Below are 17,982 nucleotides of genomic sequence, written 5' to 3'. Positions count from 1 at the left end.
TCTTTAAAGGAGAAGAGTCAAGAGAGTATGATTCTGGGACTGAGGAATGCCCTAGACTTTTGGAGCTGAGAGGTCAGCATTTCTTTCCTTTCAGGTTAGTCCTGGTGCCTATACTGAGTGCTGGAAGGCCGTGACTTGTGAGATCATGTTTTCCTGTGCCGGCCGATGCTCAGTTCATTAGTGTGGGCATAGTAGAAGTCTCAAAAAAGGCTTGTTATGTGAGTGAACACCCTCTTTTTTTCTCACGAGGGGAAAAGAATGGGATGAGGGATCTCTTGGGCAGTGCCAATCTTCCTGCTGATGCCCCAGGAGAGCCACGGCCTGGGAAGTCTGAGTCCACGCAGCAGATGGGTGGGCAGGAAGAAACCTAGGGAGGTGGTGCACCAGCAGCCCGGGGGAGAGGCAACGTGGAGGACTGCTGGGAGGACTAGGATGACAGGCAGACAGCAGGAGGGCCACAGGGAGGAGGAGGGAGGAAGACTTTTAGAGCAAAGAGTCTAAGAGCGCAGAAGAGAGAGGGGGGAGGGAGGGATTCAGAGGGGGAAAGGGGTGGAGAGAGCAAAAGTAGGAAGAAGTGGGAGGAGGGAAGGCGACAGATACGATTAAAAAGAGGGTGGAAGAGGAGCAACTGACAGGCTCAGAAGCAAAGAGGGTGGGCAGTTGGAGAAGAGGCAGCCAGCCTGTGAAGAAGCCAACGGAGGGGAAGTCCGGGGAGCAGGAAAAGCAGCAGGTAAGAATGGGCTCGAATCTGAATAAACTACAAGTGGGTAGGAAGCAGCCAGAAGAGGGGAACGTGGCTTCTGGGCTGGACAGAAACAAAGCTCTTTCTCTCTACCTGTGAGTTTATTCTCTATCCCTCCCACTATTTCCCTTGATAGTGAGGTGTGGATATATTAAAAAGGAAGGTTTAGTGAAGCAGCAGATAAATGACTTCCTTGATTTAGAGGGAGCTGGAGAATTGCAAGTGGGGGGACCTTGGGGCTCCAGCCTACTCCTGTGGAGTTCAGTCCTCTGGGTGCCTCTTAGAAGTGGGTCACCCGTCAATTCCCAAGAACTTCTGTTACAGGGAATTGGCCCTTTAAGAATAAAACCAACACTGTTTTACCATGCTTCTTCTAGGCATGGAATCTTTTTTGAAATGCTTTTTGCAACATCTAGGGGAGTGCTTTGATTTTTTTTTTCTCCCTAAGGCATGTTGGATGGTTTAAAAATATTCCCTGCTTAGTTTCCTGCAGAGTATCACGTCCCCGCTCTGCAGTGGCCACGTGTGAGAAATCCAGGCTGCCACTTGCAACCAGTGGAAAGAGGCGTGTGAAACCAGAGAAGGAGCCCCGGAAAGCACCTCTGAAGGTCTCCTTTTCACTCGTAGTGCAATGTAGGAGACCGTGGGGCAGAAAGATTCTGTTAGTTCCTTCCTGGACCCTTCTTGTGAGCATGTAGCGAAAGAGCTCAAACTCAGGGGCTGGGAGGCCTTGTAACAGACACGTCCCCCTGCTGGGCCTCAGTTTCCTCATCTATAAAACGGGGGATTTGAACTAGAAGGTTGCCTCTGGTTCCATTCAGCAGTTACGCTGTGTAAGGCTGTGATTCCATAGGCTCACCTGCAACTCAGAACCACTGAAAAAGTGAGGTTCAGGACAAGGATTTCCCATCTTGCTCTGTTGCTCAGTTTTCCCCTTGTTCGCTCTCGCAGTATTCCATTATAATACAGGGGTTCCTGGATCTCACTCCCCAGCAAGTCACCGGGGCGGGTGTTTCCGGAACAAAGCTTTGGCACAAAGCGGTCCAACTGGCTGGAGGGAAGGCAGGGCAGTGCAGAGAGCACTGAACAGGGAGTCAGGGACCTGAAACCAGCAAATTGAAGGAGAAGAGACACCAAGGGGAGCGTGTGGCAGTGCAGCGCCTCTGCCCGCCTGGTGCTGTGGCTCAGGGTTGGGGACACCGGCTGGTATTTAGAGGCCTTCCAGCCTGACTTTCACATCCGCAGGCCAAATGGTCTCCATCCCCTCCACCCACTGTCCCCAGAGTCACAGCCCAGCCCAGCCCTTGATTCACTGCTCCCGAGGGAGAGCTGTGAACTTGCCACCTTCCTGCCAGGTTCCGGGGTTGGCAGAGTTGTTTGGAGCTTGCTCCCCTGGCTGTCCCTCCAAGCCTTTTTCTCACTCAGCACCTGCGAGTGAGGAGTCCCAATGACAGCCTGCAGAGCAGGGAGTACCAGGAGGGGATTCTGTGGCTCCCAACGCAACACTCTCTAAGCATCCCTCACCCACACATGTGACGCTCTCAGAGCTGCAGCAGTCACAGAATCAGGCTGCCCTGCTTTGTCTCTGCCTTAGAACCTCAGAGGTCTGCTTGCTGGGCTCCTGAAGCTGCTCACTGTTCTTAGATCATAACCACCTCACTCCTGTCTCCTCTCCTAGTACCACCTAAGGTCTGAGAACATTAGAACTGAAAGAGGTCTTTTCCATTACCAGCCTCCTTCTTCGACAAATAAGGCGAAAGAAGCCCAGAGAAGGGCATGACTTGCAGGAGACGACACAGTGAGTCAGGGCTGATTGAGAACACGCTGCCCTGCGCACTCATACCTGGGCCCCTTCTAACCTCCTTCCCTGGCCGCATTTTCCCAGCCGCCGTCTCTCCCTGATTCTTCCGCTTGAGCATCTCTACAATTCTGTTTCGTGGGACTGACTCTCACCTGCCCACCTGCTCTTCATCATCTGCACTGGCTGTCAGTGGGGTGCAGGCAGTGGGGGGTGCTGCCACAGTGCTGCCTGGTCTCTTGGGTACTGGTTGTCCCCACTTCTTAGGACAAGAGGCCTGTCTATGTGGATCGATCAGGACAGGAACTAGATGTCCTACCGTCTTCGGGGCTGGGGAGACCCAAGGCCAAATCTCTATCCCACGTCCTAGGGAAGGACTCACTTCCTGGGGATTCCAGTAGCTCTCTGTGTGAACAAACTCTTAAAAGTGCCAACCTGGGCTCAAGCGTTGGGCTGGACAAAGGGGAGAGATGACCATTTTTCTGGAAAGCTTTAGGGTTCCTGGAAAGGAAGCTGACTTCCTTCCTGTTGTTGGAAGCTGCTGGCTCCCGGTGATACCAGCTTGATGCCACTTTGAGAATCAATTGTTTCTGATACATTAGCAAATAATGGGCAAATACAGTTTAGTATTCAGTAGCCCACTGAGAGTCAGGAGGTCGCAGAATCAGAGGTATTGAAAAGGCACAGAGGGACCTTAGAGTTTATCTAATTCAGGTGTAGGACAGAAGGAAGGGCTTGGGCATTTGGAGTCACATTTGGCTAGGATTTTAGCTGTGTGACCTTGGGAAAATTATTTAATGTCTCTGACACTCAATTTCTTTATCTGCCAAAGATGCTAATAAATATCTTCCTCATAAGGTTTTTTGAAGATTAAATAAGTATTTTAAATGGCTATCACGTAGAAAGGCTTCTCATGAAATACAATTCCGAGGAGGTATTGCTGGTTTTTTATGACCACGGGTTTTTTTTTTCTAGGACTGCTTGTGTTAGCCTCTAAGCAGGAAGTCAGAAACTCTGGACTTGCCTCTTGACTCTGCCACTAACTTGCCATACTTCACAACTGAGCAAGTCAGACTCCCCAGATGTTCTAACTTAAAGATGGAAGAGCCTCAACTCTTTTGTTTCACAAGTGTGCAAAGTGAGGCTCAGGGAGGGGGAAACCCTAGGGTCACAAAGAAACAGCTGGAACCAGAAAACAGCCTCTCTTCATGAAATGGTAACACTGCATTTCACAGGAGATTTCCAGAATCTTACTCCAACCTGGCAACTCCATGGTTCAGAACCTCAGGAGACGACGGAGGTGGCCAGGGGTGAAAGATGTCCCTCACCCTCAGATCACAGAGTAGGCATCCCCTCTATCTCATCCAGGTAGAATTCAGTCTGCTTCAAACCTCTTGTTACGAGTGTACCTTCAGCTTGGTGATCAGATTCAAAAGTGCTGCAGCTCCTCAGAAGAAAGGCAGCATGATATGGAGCCACGTGGAGTCTAACTCCAGGCCCAAAAGCTTGAGTTAAAGACACATTAGGAGGCAGGCTGGACCTAACACAGGAATGAGAGTGGCCTGATTTGAGTGCGCCCTGCACCTCCATGATTCTCCAGCTCTGATTCAGGAGGTCTGGATGCCTAGTGAAATAACTGATTTCCGTTGTCTGGATTTTTCCTAGCTCCGACAATTACCCTCTTGTACCGATGCCACATGAGGGTCCTTGCTGTGCTGCTAACCAGCCCGAGGCAATATCAGATTCTGCATCAAGTTGTCTGGTTGGATCATGTCGAGAGGAGTTTTTACTGGAAATATCAGAAAAGAAAACTAGGAACTAATATTACTGAGTGCCTATATGCCAGATACTGTCCTAGATGCTTCCGCGTATCCACACATTATATTATCCCCATGAGTAAACATTCCCATTTTTCAGTTGACTTAGAAACTGGGAGGATAAGTGACTTGCCTAGGGTAACACCACTAGACAGTGACACAAGCAGGGTCCTAGCCCCACTATTCCTCAGAGACCGGAAGTCCCTCCGCCCAACGACTGCTGTTCTGTTGTTCTTGTTATGATTTCACATCAATGGAACACCAGAGCCTGCTGTTTGGCCAGCTTAGAAGTGGGCAGTAGACGCTGCTGCAGCCAAGAACACTTGCTGGCTAAAAAAGGAAATAACTTTCTATATGTGAATTCTGGCCAAATCATGGCAGAGGCCGAAGAGTCTGGGAATCCTGACCACTGTGGGCTGAGGGCCCCAATGTAATAATACTTAATTCTAGGAACAGCATAGGAACAGAGATGGCCAGCCAGTAAACCAGACGCTAAAAGGGTCTTTCATGAGGCAAGGTAAAGGGGGAAAAGTCCTGCTCTCACAGTTAAGAGACTGGAGTTCTGGGCACAAGTTTGTCATCATCTATCAGTCCTAGTCCTCGATTTTCTTTCCCTTGTCGGAGACATAGAGAGGATGTGGGCTTTAGAGTTAGGCTAGTTGTGTTCAAATCCTTTACGCAGCATTTGCCAGCTGTGGTACTTAGTACAAGTACTTAGTCTCTGAACCTCAGTTTTCTCATCTGTAAAATGGGGCAATACTACTTTCCTTGCAGGGTTAATGGGAGGGTTAGAAAGTTTAGTTATAAAGGACTTCACACATGGGAAATACAACATAGTGTTGTTATCACTATGACTTAACTTTCCCAGACCTCTAACACCTTGTTTAAAAATAAGGAGTCAAGTTTGATTGATCTCTACATTCCTTTCAACTCTATTGCACTACAAATCTATGACAAATGGGGGAAATAATAAAGAAATGTGGGCATTATAATAGAATTTTCATTAATAATCAATTACATGGGACTAAGTAACCCCCTTGGCGTAATTAACAAGGACCTCCCAATATTTTGTTTTAATTTAGTATCTCCACGTACTACTCCTTTTCATTCACTCCTTACAAATATTTTTTCTCCCAACAGTTTAAGAAGAAAATTGTTTATCCTAGCATAAATCTCTTTCTCCACTTTACTCCCTTCTACTTCCTTGGCTTTGAAACAACTCTCTGCCAGCAGGGTGTCTCTGAGTGGACCAGTCTATTCTTGCCAGAATAAAATAATTAAATTTCAAAAGGAGTTAATTATCTAGGTGCCATTGGCGAGCGTAGGAGGAAGACTGAAGTGAGTATTCATCTTGCCCGTCTCTTCTCCTCTCTTATCTCTATCTCCCTTTCCCCTCTACAGTGAGCTAGGCTCAGGGATGCTGGCCCTCAGTGAACTTCTAATTCTGTGGAAGGTGCTCACACTGCCCAAATCCGTAGCTACAGCTAGATCATCATATGCCTGATGATTTCTCCCGAGGCCGAAGTAGTTACCCCAAACCTAAATGAGGAAAAGAATGAAAATCCCAAATGTAAGAATTACCACCAATCGCTTACAATCGACTCCCTATCCAATCAATGATCTCAATAAACATTCCCGCTTCAATCATCTTATATAAAAGTGGCCAGCCTTTGACTGGTGAGGATTTTCCAAAGAAGGAACTTTAGGTGATTTAGACAGAGTTTAGCACAGTTGTTAAGGCAGCGACACTGCTGTCATATGAGCTAGGGGCTGGGTTTCACTCCACCTCCACCTCTTACTAGCTGTGTGATCTTGCTCAAGTTACCCTCTCTGAGCCCTGAGGGTAAAATAATGAGAGGTCAGGCACCGTGGCTCATGCCTGTAATCCCAGCACTTTGGGAGGCTGAGGTGGGCGGATCACCTGAGCCCAAGAGTTTGAGACCAGCCTGGGTAAGAGAGCAAAACCCCATCTCTAAAAAAAAAAAATATAAAAAAATTAGCTGGGTATGGTGGTGCATGCGTGTGGTCCTGGCTACTTGGGAGATTGAGGTGGGAGGATCACCTGAGCCCAGGAGGTCAAGGCTCCAGTGAACTGTGATTGTGTCACTGCACTCCAGCCTGGGTGACAAAGTGAGACCCTGTCTCAAAAAAAAAAAAAAAAAAAAAAAAATAGTCCCCACTTCCTCAGGTTGTTGTGAGAATCAAATGAAAACAGATATATAAAGACACTTACAGAGTGTATGGTACATAGAAAGGCACATAACAGTGAGTATTATTTTATTTCTATTATTTTTATTATCACCTAGATCCAAATTCTTTTTTGTGTGTAACTGGGTAAACTAGAAGATATAGTTGGGAATATCGAAGGATAATGAAGATTACTGAAGCAACTGACGATCGAGACCACTTTCTCATGTAATTCTCCCTACATATCCATTTTAGAGGGAAATCACTGGGGAGAGAGGAAATCAGAAAAATATACACAAATGAATAAGGCACAAAAAAATTCTGACATGAAGGTTATGCTTGGTGCTTTGCTTTATAAAGCTACCTTGACGTCTGGCATGGCAGAGGAGCCTGATAAACACTTTCTGAACTAAACTGCACTGACATGATACTATTTCTCAGGCAGCCTTTAAGTGAGGACCTTTGGGTCCTTTTACGACAGAATACTCTTAATTGGGAAGCAAGTGAACTCCGTCCTGCACCACATTCCACTGTATGGCGAGTGGAATTAGAGCATGGGCCCAGGGGATTGTTATCATTACTATGAATAACGATCTTTATTGAGAACCAGAGATCTGTTTGATACTGTCCAGAACATGTGTTGTCCAGAATTAGACTCAGACTGTGGAGTGGTTTTGTCATCTAATTTTGACAAGCTCGGATAAGTTCCTCAGTACTATGAGGGGAGGAGGCAGTGAGGGAGTAGTCCACAGTGATGGAATTTCTGCTTGAGACACGTTCAGTCCTGCTAAGCCAAGGGAAGGGCTCTCTCACAGGCAGAAGAAAGACTCAGTGGCTTCCATCTCCCTGGTGTTCTGATCACCATCGTCACTGGGCAGGTGCCTCTATGCCAGCTTCCCAGGGAGGCCCCTCCACTGACATGCAGCATTGCCTCCAACGTGTTGCTTGGCCTCCGTGTGCATTCTCATCCTTTTCTTCAGCAATTGGGAAAGGATTGCCTTGATCAATTTGGCATTAGGTGTTTTGAGAGGCCTAAATGCTATCGATTCATCCACTGTTGTTTTTATAAAGTACATACTGCCCCATGCAGGGTGTGCCATTGAGCACCAAGGGGTTTGGGGTGGGGGAATTTCAGGAGGGGAATACAATGAGGAACAGAAAAGCAGTTTGGCTTCAAGGAGCTCAGGGTTGAGTGGGAGAGAGAATTCACAGCTTGTAGAGAAAATAATTCTCAGGTGTGTGAGACCCCGAAAGCTTTACAGTTCAGCCCAAGGCCCGGCTGCTGACTTGGAGGACACACAAATTATTGTAAAATACTACATTAGAAGGGACAGGACTGGAATCAGTAGAAAGAAGAGAATTTTCAAGGCATCCCCATGGTAGCACCTCACTCACTAGCAATATACCTTCTAAAAGACTGCTACAAGCATGGACATTACTAATTGTGTAGTCCTTTAGTTCCCAACCACATTTGGAGGCTTCAGATTAGGCCCTCGGGAGCAAATCGTGGACTAAGCATGGCCTAGCACGTGGGTTGAGAACGACTCCAAACTCCTAGGCGCGGCTGTTAAAGCCCTCTACAACCTGCTCCTGTATGCTCTGCAGTCTCTCCCTCCATGCTCTGCTCATCGTACTCTAAAACCATGCTGGTTTTCATTTCAATGAATTTGTTCATACAGTCTAGCCTTTATCTGAAATCCCCTCATCTCTTCTGCAACTCCTCCATCCACTACACACCCCTACAAACATCACGGACACCTAACTCCTACACAAGAGTTATCTCCACTGGGAAGTTCTCTCGAAGGCCTAAGAATTGATGAGCTCCACCCTCGGAGGAGACATGGAATGAAACTTTCTGGCATGCAAGTCTTTGAACAGAAACTCTGGAATGAAGCCCTGATTCTGCCGCCATTAATTGTTTATTTGAACAAATCACCTTTGTATGTTTCCTCCTCTGCAAAACGCAGGCAGTAACAATCATCCCACAGAGTGGTTATGAGGAATCATTCACTCAACAATAAAAATGGAATGTCTAACATTCTGAAGGTTTTCAGTCTTAAACAGAACAAATATGATCCTGCTCTCTTGGAACCAACAAGAGAATGTAGCAGTACTTTTTGCACTATGTAAGCTTTTATTTTTACTTACTTATCGTAAGGTTTTGTGTTTATTGCTGACCTTAAGAAGAAGGATTTGAGTCTCCTCAGGACCACTTTGCAATCTTACTGCTAGCCAAATATTTTCTTCCATCATTAAGAAAGCATTTATTACGTACCAAATGAGAGAACGTAATGCAGTAAGAATACAAAGTAGAAGACAGGGCTTTTGATTTTGAGAAGTGTACTCCCCATTTGAGAGAAAAAGCTGTTAAATACTTGAGGAAGGAATCATGGCTGATTTTATTAATTTTTTTTTTTCAGACGGAGTCTCACTCTGTTGCCCAGGCTGGAGTGCACTGGCATGATCTCGGCTCATTGCAACCTCTGCCGCCCAGATTCAATTGATTCCCTGCCTCAGCCTCTGAGTAGCTGGGATTACAGGCACCCACCACCACCCTGGGCTAATTTTTATATTTTTAGTACAGACAGGTTTTCACCATGTTGGCCAGGCTGGTCTTGAACTCCTGACCTCAGGTGATCCACCCACCTCAGCCTCCCAAAGTGCTGGGATCACGGGTGTGAGTTACCATGCCCGGCTGATTTCATTAATTTAATAGACGTCATTGAGTGCCCAGTGAGTGCCAGGCCTTGTATCTCTTTGGTAATGTTCTCAGTGAGGACTTAGCAAAGTATCTGCAGGTCAGCTGACAGATAAATTTTTGGAAAACAAGTCTAAGGAAATATATAACCAAGTGTGAGAATGTATCCTACATGCTGGATGGTAATTTAGAGTCTTCTGGAGTTCAGGAAACACCAAAGAGGGCTGAGGTCAATTTTAGAAGACTTCTCCATTTCGCTGTAGATCTGTGGAGTCAGGGGAAGAGGTCTGGCTATAAGTTTATGATTATCCTGGGTTGCTCTGAAATGATTTTCTTTGAAAAACATTGACCATGTAGGGGGACCATAATGTCACCATAAGGAGGAGCACGGGGCTGGGTGTGGTGGCTCACACCTGCAATCCAAGCACTTTGGGAGGCCGAGGAGGGTGGATCACCTGAGGTCAGGAGTTTGAGACCAGCCTGGCCAACATGGTGAAACCCCATCTCTACTAAAAATATATAAAAATTAACCGGGCGTGGTGGCGTGTGCCTGTAATTCCAGCTACTCAGGGGGTGAGACAGGGAGAATTGCTTGAGCCTGGGAGGCGGAGGTTGCAGTGAGCCGAGATGGCACCACTGCATTCCAGCCTGGGTGACAAAGTGAGGCTCTGTCTCAAAAACAAAAACAAAAACAAAATAAACAAACAAAAAGGCCGCAGCAGCACAGGATTAGGAATGTAGGTGCCTGAGCTTTATTTCCAGCCCTTTGGCCATATAGTACATGAAATAAAGGCATAAAATGATTTATGCTCACTATACACAAAATCCTTCCTCTGGCCCTCTTCCTCTTACCTAAGCACCGATGCTACTATTGCCAAAAAAGTTCCCTAATGGCCCCTCCAAAATTTGCTTTATCTCAGGACAGGACATGTTGAAACAGGATGTTGAAGGTTTTGGAGTGAAGAACCTTTAGAGATGGGACGGTTCTCTTCCAGGTTCTAGGGACCATCTCTTTTTGCCTTGCTAATTTCAGAATCTGTAGCAGTGGCAGAGGGCTTTAGAACGCAATTCTCTAAGACCCTCCCTAAACCCATAAACCAGATTCAGGCTTCTGCCCCACATTCCCATAACACCTTATACTTCCTTAATGTTAACACACGTCATGTTTTATTGAGATCATGTGTTTAATGTCTCCTCTTAATGAAGGGGTATCAAGGCAGTTACATGCAGTGAAGGCAGGGAATCCTTGCTTGTTTCCCCCCCTTCCTGGTGTATCCTCATTGTCTAGAATGACGGCTGGCGCCCCGTAGCCACTCAATAAACTTAATAAGTGAATGAATAAAAGGGACAGGCAGTCTAGGCAGAGGGAACATAAGAAGCCAAGATAAATGGGTGAGAAATGCGGAAATGTGTGTGTGTGTATACATATATATATATATATATATATATATATATATATATGGGGAATTGTGGAGCTTAAGTACTGAGTGTGTGAGTAGAATAGTGGAAAAAAGATAACATGAGACCGTACAGGGTTTCAAATGGCAAGTTAAGAAGTCTGGACTTTATAAGTGGAAGGAAGCCCGTGAGGGTAACCGCTAAAGCCGTGAGGTAAACTGCCATTGTGTTTGATAGAATTTATTCATGGCATGGGCAACTTCCTTCGCCCCTCCTAACACGCTTCCTGCCAAGAAGCAGATAATAATCTAGAAAGCATTTTATGTGCTATACGCCCAGTAAACTCATTGAGTATCTAATCTACACATTTCTCTGGCTGAGATAGGGGTATCCAAAGGGAGCCAAGGTGGCTGGAAAACTAACTTCAGCCAGCGACCTTTCACATTATAAACTGAGTGTCTGGTACATGGTAGCAATTTTAAGTTTCTCTGACCTTGCCCGAGTGTCAGCAGGAAGTCATAAATGAAAAGTCTTTCACTCTATTTCCTCTGGTGGGCCCAGGAGGTCTGCCTTCCTCCCATACCTCCTCAGCTAGTTTCTCTTGATTCCTCCCAATAAGACATCCTTCCTGACACTGTCTTTCTGGTTTTCCAAGGCGCTCCTTTCTTGTACCTGTGCCTTACCTCTTCCGAGTAGAATTCCTTGGACCGCAGTGAAGGGATCAGCAGTCGAGCCTCTTGGCAGACCAGACCAAAGAGTCACATTCTTTGCCTGGAACTATTTTTATACTTCCTTGGGGACTCGCAAGGAATGAATGACAGAGTGAGAAGATCAAGGGAAAAGTCTTCAGGGACTGAGTGTGGAAAACTTGCCCCAAATCCTGGAAGAATATGACATTTATTTCTTTCTGTTTCCTTTCTATTTCCATTTTCTTCTCATTCCCTCCCCTTCTACTCTTGCTCCCGTTTCTTTTCTCCTTTGTAATGCACCTTTCTCTACCTTCTACTTTTTCTCCCTCCTTCTTCTGCTGTCATCCTTCCCCATCACTCTCATTGCTGGTAATGGCTGCCTTTTATTCAGTTCTTATTTGCGGAACACCGTGCTAAGTGCTTTGCACACATCATCTCATAGCACTCTATGAGTTAACAGTATGTCCATTGTGCAGGTGAGGAAAGTGAAACACAGATTGAATCATTTATCCGAGCCCAGCAGATGGCAATGGGGATTTGTTGAACCTCAGTAAATCTAACTTCCACGTCTGTCTTTTCCTAAGCCTTACACGGTCTTTTTCTCCATTTCCAACTCCCTCTTGTCATTCCCTTTTCTTCTGTTCTTTTCAGTCCTCCCCTTTCTCCCTGCCTCTTTTTTTCTCAGACACTCACCACAGTCCAGTCACTGCACGTGTGTGGCTGCCCTGAAGGTGCTGAACACGGTACATGTGCCCAGAAGAGATGACAGACCATTCAAACTCTTATCTAATCAGCCATTTTCCTTTTGAGCACATGCCCCACAATTTTCCACATTTGGAGGCTGAAACAGGGGGCGCTTCACCACCTAAGGAAATGGGGCACGTGTCTGATCACAAATGACGTGAAAGGCCTCAAGCCCTGGATGGGTCTTTGATATAGAGAGGAGCAGAGATAAAACCCTTTCTGCTCACTCAGAAACTCCCTCATTCCCAGGGACTCTGTATGCTCTCAAGGTTTGGGACCTGGGGTCTGAGGAAGACAGGGCAAGGGGGTTGGTCCCTGTCAAGGCAACAATCAACTCAGGAGCTGAGGAAGCCCGGACTCTGAAATGCACCACCCTGACCCATCTTTCCCCATAAGTGTAAAGAACGTTCAGACAGAAGCCAGGAGCATGTTGGCAGCAAAGATATGAAGGTCAAAGTTCAAACTTGACAACCTCTAAGGTCCCACCCAAATCTGAGATTTTACGATTCTACGAAGGGAATATTTACATTCCATTCTCTCTGAGATCTTTGTCATGCTGTTGGTTAGGAATGATTAGAGACTTAAACCATAAGGATATTTATTTATCTTTTTTTTTTTGTTTTTTTATAGAGATGGGGTTTCATCATGTTGGTCAGGCTGGTGTTGAACTCCTGACCTTGTGATCCCCCCCGCCTCAGCCTCCCAAAGTGCTAGGATTACAGGCATGAGCCACCACACCCGGCCAAACCATAAGGGCATTTATTATTAACTAAGTAAGAATTCTGGAGGTAGGTGCCTCAAGAGTTGATTCAGAGGCCTCAGGGCACTGGCTGACATTTTTGAGATTCTCTGGACAGTTTCACACATCTTGGTTCATGCAACTCCATCCACGGGCAGGAAGCAATAGGGGTGAGCAAGCTCACTCCTACTCACTGGGGGATTGGAGCACTCTGAGTAGGCTCCCTCCTGTTCCCCAGGGGATGGGAGCACTGTGAGTGAGGTTCCCTCTTGTTCACAGGGGATGGGAGCACAAGGGGATGGGAGCACTCCATTTATTAGAGGGTAGAAAAACCTTTTCTGGAGCATTCCCTCTACTTTAGATTCTCCCCATACCTCACCTACCAGAACTAACTGCAGAGGAGATTGAGAAAGTGATACTTGGCTTTTTCACCCTGCCAATGGGAGGCAGGCAAGAAACAGGGAATTGGTTTGCTATTGGGTAGGAAACCACAGCGCCTGTCAGCCCCTCCTTCCTTCACTCAAGTAAGATGTTCTAAACACCTACTCTGGGCCAGGCTCTGGTGATACAGAAGAAAAGACAGTCTCCATTTTCAAACAGTCCCTACTGGGAGAACACAGACAGGCCGAGGATTACAACACAAGGCGGCAAACACTGGAAGACCAGTAAGTGTCCTGGAGGCCGTTGCAGGAGCTGAAGAGGCTCAGCTCGAGGGAGGAGGGAGGGCTAGAGGAAGCAATGACTAGTTACGTTTTGAAAGGTAAATGGGATTCATCTAGGGATGAGGGGACACGTAGGGGTACAGGAGGAGGGCACGTGGGAAGACTTGGCATGGCTGGACAGAAGGAACTCATGTGGACGGGCGCAAGAGGCTGGAAAAGCAGACCAGGGCCAGATGAGGGAGGATTTTGTATGGGACACAAAGTTTTGGGACATTTATTCTGGATGTAAGAGTGATCAGATCTGTGTGTGGGAACCTTATTTAAATGAGACACACAAACTCAGCAGCAGGGTGAGCTGAGCTGCGTGGCTGGAATGGTGTGTTGTACTGAGGCATAGGAGGTCAACATTGCCTTACCAGCCAGGGAAAGTCAGCACCCATCTGCGATACCGTTAGCTGCTAGGACCAGAGCACCCTGTTTGTTTTCTACCACCCAACACCTCTGGCCCATGCCGGACGGTTCTGATTTTTGCAAGTGCTTCCTGCGGGGACAGATTTGCCAATCCCACCCTCACTCCTTCCTCCTTCGCCAAGTTCTGCCCTCTGGAGCCATAAAAAAAATCCTTTCCATCCAACAGCCATTTAAACATTTGGAACAGTTGTGGAATGATTTTCAGAATATCACACACCTCATCTCATTTAGTCCTCAGAATTCTCTGGTGTAGCTATTCCCAACCCCATCTGATAGATGAAGAAACCGATTCAGTGAGGTAAATGCCCGGAGTCACATTTGCGGGCCCCAATCCTGTGTTCTTTTTAATACTCATGTTTCTCCAGGTGCAGTCCCTAACTGCCTGCATCAGAATCACTTGGGCTGCTTGTTGTAAATCCAGATTCCTGGGGGCCATCCAAGACCTCCTGAAGTAGAATTAGCGGGGCAAGAGCAGAATCTATATCGTAACACACACCTCTGTGTGCATGTGTATTTCTAGATCTGTTAAAGTGCGGGAGCCATGCTCTCATCTTGCTAATATCACTACTTTGAATCTTCTCTTTCTTTTTATTTTTGCTGGGAAATGAAAGAGAGCTTTTCTTTGGGTGCTTTGCCTTCTAAGTTGCATTTTCTTCAAGAACGCATTGGTATGGATCAGTGGACTCTCAGAACGTGACACACCTTCCAGACCTTCACAGAACATCCTTCTCCTTTTCTCTCTTTCTCTCTTCCCCATGTGCAGAAGTTTTGGCGTCTGTCCCCTAGCTGAGCCAAGATGGGCGACTGGAGCTTCCTGGGAGAGTTCCTGGAGGAAGTACACAAGCACTCCACCGTGGTAGGCAAGGTCTGGCTCACTGTCCTCTTCATATTCCGCATGCTCGTGCTGGGCACAGCTGCTGAGTCTTCCTGGGGGGACGAGCAGGCTGATTTCCGGTGTGATACGATTCAGCCTGGCTGCCAGAACGTGTGCTACGACCAGGCTTTCCCCATCTCCCACATTCGCTTCTGGGTGCTGCAGATCATCTTCGTCTCCACGCCCTCCCTGGTGTACATGGGCCACGCCATGCACACCGTGCGCATGCAGGAGAAGCGCAGGCTGCGGGAGGCCCAGAAGGCCAGAGAGGGCAGTGGCTCCCGCTCTTACGAGTACCAGGTGGCCGAGAAGGCGGAGCCGTCTTGCTGGGAGGAAGGGAATGGGAGGATTGTGCTCCAGGGCACTCTGCTCCACACCTACGTGTGCAGCATCCTGATCCGCACCACCATGGAGGTGGGCTTCATCGTGGGCCAGTACCTCATCTACGGAGTCTTCCTGACCACCCTGCACGTCTGCCGCAGGAGTCCCTGTCCCCACCCGGTCAACTGTTACGTATCCCGACCCACGGAGAAGAATGTCTTCATCGTCTTTATGCTGGCTGTGGCTGCGCTGTCCCTCTTCCTTAGCCTGGCTGAACTCTACCACCTGGGCTGGAAGAAGATCAGACAGCGATGCGGCAGGTCACGGCAGGACGTGGCTAAGTGCCAGCTTTCTGGTCCCTCTGCGAGCATAGTCCAGAGCTGCACACCACCCCCTGACTTTAACCAGTGCCTGCAGAGCGGCCCTGGGGGGAAATTCTTCAATTCCTTCAGCCATAATATGGCCTCCCAACAAAACACAGATAACCTGGCCACTGAGCAAGTGCGAGTCCAGGAGCAGACTCCTGGGAAAGGTTTCATCCAGGTTCCTTATGACCAGAAGCCTGAGGTGCCCAATGGAATCTCACCGGGTCACCGCCTCCCCCATGGCTACCATAGCGACAAGCGACGTCTTAGTAAGGCCAGCAGCAAGGCCAGGTCAGATGACCTATCAGTGTGACCCTCCTCCATGGGAGGACCAGGACCAGGTGGGAACAAAGGAGGCTCAGAGAGGAAAGATGTGTCCCTTCTGATGTTTTCTCACTGTTATCATTGCTTGGCTCCTTTGGGCCCCGGGTCTCAATGACATTGCTCATCAATTCTAGAAACTATAACCAGGGCTCTGGGATAATAAGAGATGTGACTACCCACCCAGACTGCAGTTCCCTCTCCACCCTCTACCCAGTATAATCAATGAAGCCTTTCAGATTACTCATGAAACAGGGCAGAGGAAGGGAAGGGAAGCGTGGCAGAAGCTAGCCTGGAAGGGATAGCCAGAGGGATAGAATGACTCTCTCTCTACATACCAGCCACATACCAGATGAGTTCTCTAAGTTCCTACCCTTCCCCCTTGACCTGATCACCCTCGCTCCTCCAAGGAAGAGCTCAAAGTTCCTGGCCGATAGAGAGCATGTATCAAGGAACTCGCAATAGACATGTTCTTGAATCTGTTGTCTCCACAGACCATTCCTTGCAGTAGTGGTGAGATGGCCTTGGGCTGCCCTTGGCTTCTCTTCCCTCTACTCCATCTTTAAAAGGGCTTCTTGGAACTTCACCGGCAGCCTCAACTTTACAAGTGCCTTGGTATGTACCTCTGGCAGATATCCCACCCTAGTGATGTCGCAACCTTTCCTTCTGCCAGAGTGTATACCCAGCCTGTGAAGGTGTCAGCTCTGCTGTGGAGTTACTGTACACGCAAACTCCACTGGAATTCCTGGCACCACCTGTCATCCTGCAGCTCCTTTACAGTTCAATCCAATGACAGAAACCATCCCTTCCCTTTCTCCCTTGGCTGTTCACCCAGCCATTCCCTAAAGGCCTTATCGACAGGAATACCCAGGAAGCCGTTGTCCTCTCTCGAACCCCGACCAGATCACCAGCCACTGAGGCCAATGGAATTTCCCCAGGTCTTGTTAAAACAAAGCAAGCATTGTGCTTCTCAGATTCCCCTTGTGGAAAACAAAATTCTGCTGTGAAGATGAAAATAAAAAAGGAGAGAAAACACTGGAAAACTATTTTCTCCTCCTATTTACTTCCTTCGCTGCCAAGTTAGTGCCAAGAGGAGGTGTGATGACAGCTATGGAGGCCCCCAGAGCTCTCTCTCCCTGGAGGCTTTAGCAGGGGCATGGAAATAGTAGGGGAATCTCCAGCTCACTTGGCAGGGGCTTTATTTAAAGAGCACAGAGATTCCTATGCCTCCCTAGTGCCCGTAATGAGACTGCCACGTGGGGGCTGCAGAAAAGCCTTGCCTTCCCCAAGGACTGGTCTGGTTTCTGTATTCACTGGATCTATAATGGGTTGCTGTTGTTTTGGATTAAGGTGAAGGATGCTTGGAATTAGATACTGAACTTATAGAAAGAGTATTACATTATTAAAATGCACATGCATGCGCGTGTGTGTGTGTGTGTGTGTGTGTGTGTGTGTGCGCTGATAGGATGGGTAAAGGGGAGGGAAGTCCTGAGATAAGGAAAGGAAACCACAGAGAAGCGTTATTAACCTAAACAGATAGGCATGGGAGGCTGGGACGGAGGAGGGTAAAGGCTCAGAAGGAGGTTGAACCTCTGACTCACCAGCCCTCTGCTGCTATTTGGATGCTGTGGTTGGGTGAAAGGAAAACGAGAATAGAGAAGTGCAGGAAAGTGACCAGGATGCCATTCAGGAAGGAATGTCTGATCATTCCAGGTCCCTGGAGGGGACACCTTTTAATCTATTTTCTAGCATTCATATTCTCTCTCCTTCTATCTCTGAAATGTTTTATGAAATGAGTGTTCTTGAATTAGAAATTCTGTGGGATCAATCTTCCACGGTGAGGCTTTTAGAAAGGAAAAAGAAAATAAAATGTGTAATTTGTCTTAATAAAATCGATCTCTCTCTCTCTCTCTCTCTCTCTCTCTTTTGTTGTCTGCTTCATGCTGTGACTGTAAGAGAAGGATGGCGGACTTGGTGGGGAGGGGAGCCCTTGGACTATACCCACCAGTAAGCCAGTAATGCAAAGAGCTTTGAAGTCGGGCATGCAAGGGTTAAAACTCCAGTTGCTAACTTACATCTGGACTCCATCCAGCAAGACAATTTCTGAGGCTTGGTTTTCTCATCTGTAAATTGGGTCCTATTAATATCTACCTCAT

The 17,982-nt window shown here is 47.4% G+C and overlaps 1 protein-coding gene across 1 annotated transcript; it reads left to right on the top strand.

Annotated features, from left to right (window-relative positions):
• Positions 1-583: 583 nt before the first annotated feature.
• GJA5 (gap junction protein alpha 5) lies at positions 584-17,734 on the top strand. Its single transcript, XM_012471996.3, has 2 exons — positions 584-730; positions 14,709-17,734. The coding sequence occupies exon 2, from the start codon at positions 14,742-14,744 to the stop codon at positions 15,816-15,818; it is 1,077 nt and encodes a 358-aa protein (XP_012327419.1). The 5' UTR covers positions 584-730; positions 14,709-14,741; the 3' UTR covers positions 15,819-17,734.
• Positions 17,735-17,982: the final 248 nt, after the last annotated feature.

Source organism: Aotus nancymaae, unplaced genomic scaffold (genome assembly GCF_030222135.1).
Source record: "Aotus nancymaae isolate 86718 unplaced genomic scaffold, 86718_ANA_hifiasm-v0.15.2.pri h1tg000108l, whole genome shotgun sequence".
NCBI lineage: Eukaryota > Metazoa > Chordata > Mammalia > Primates > Aotidae > Aotus > Aotus nancymaae.
This window is presented reverse-complemented; position numbering and strand designations above follow the sequence as displayed.

Bases quoted from the DNA above. Each gene is read 5' to 3' on its own strand.
- GJA5 (XM_012471996.3), top strand. From the start codon at position 14,742: ATGGGCGACTGGAGCTTCCTGGGAGAGTTCCTGGAGGAAGTACACAAG.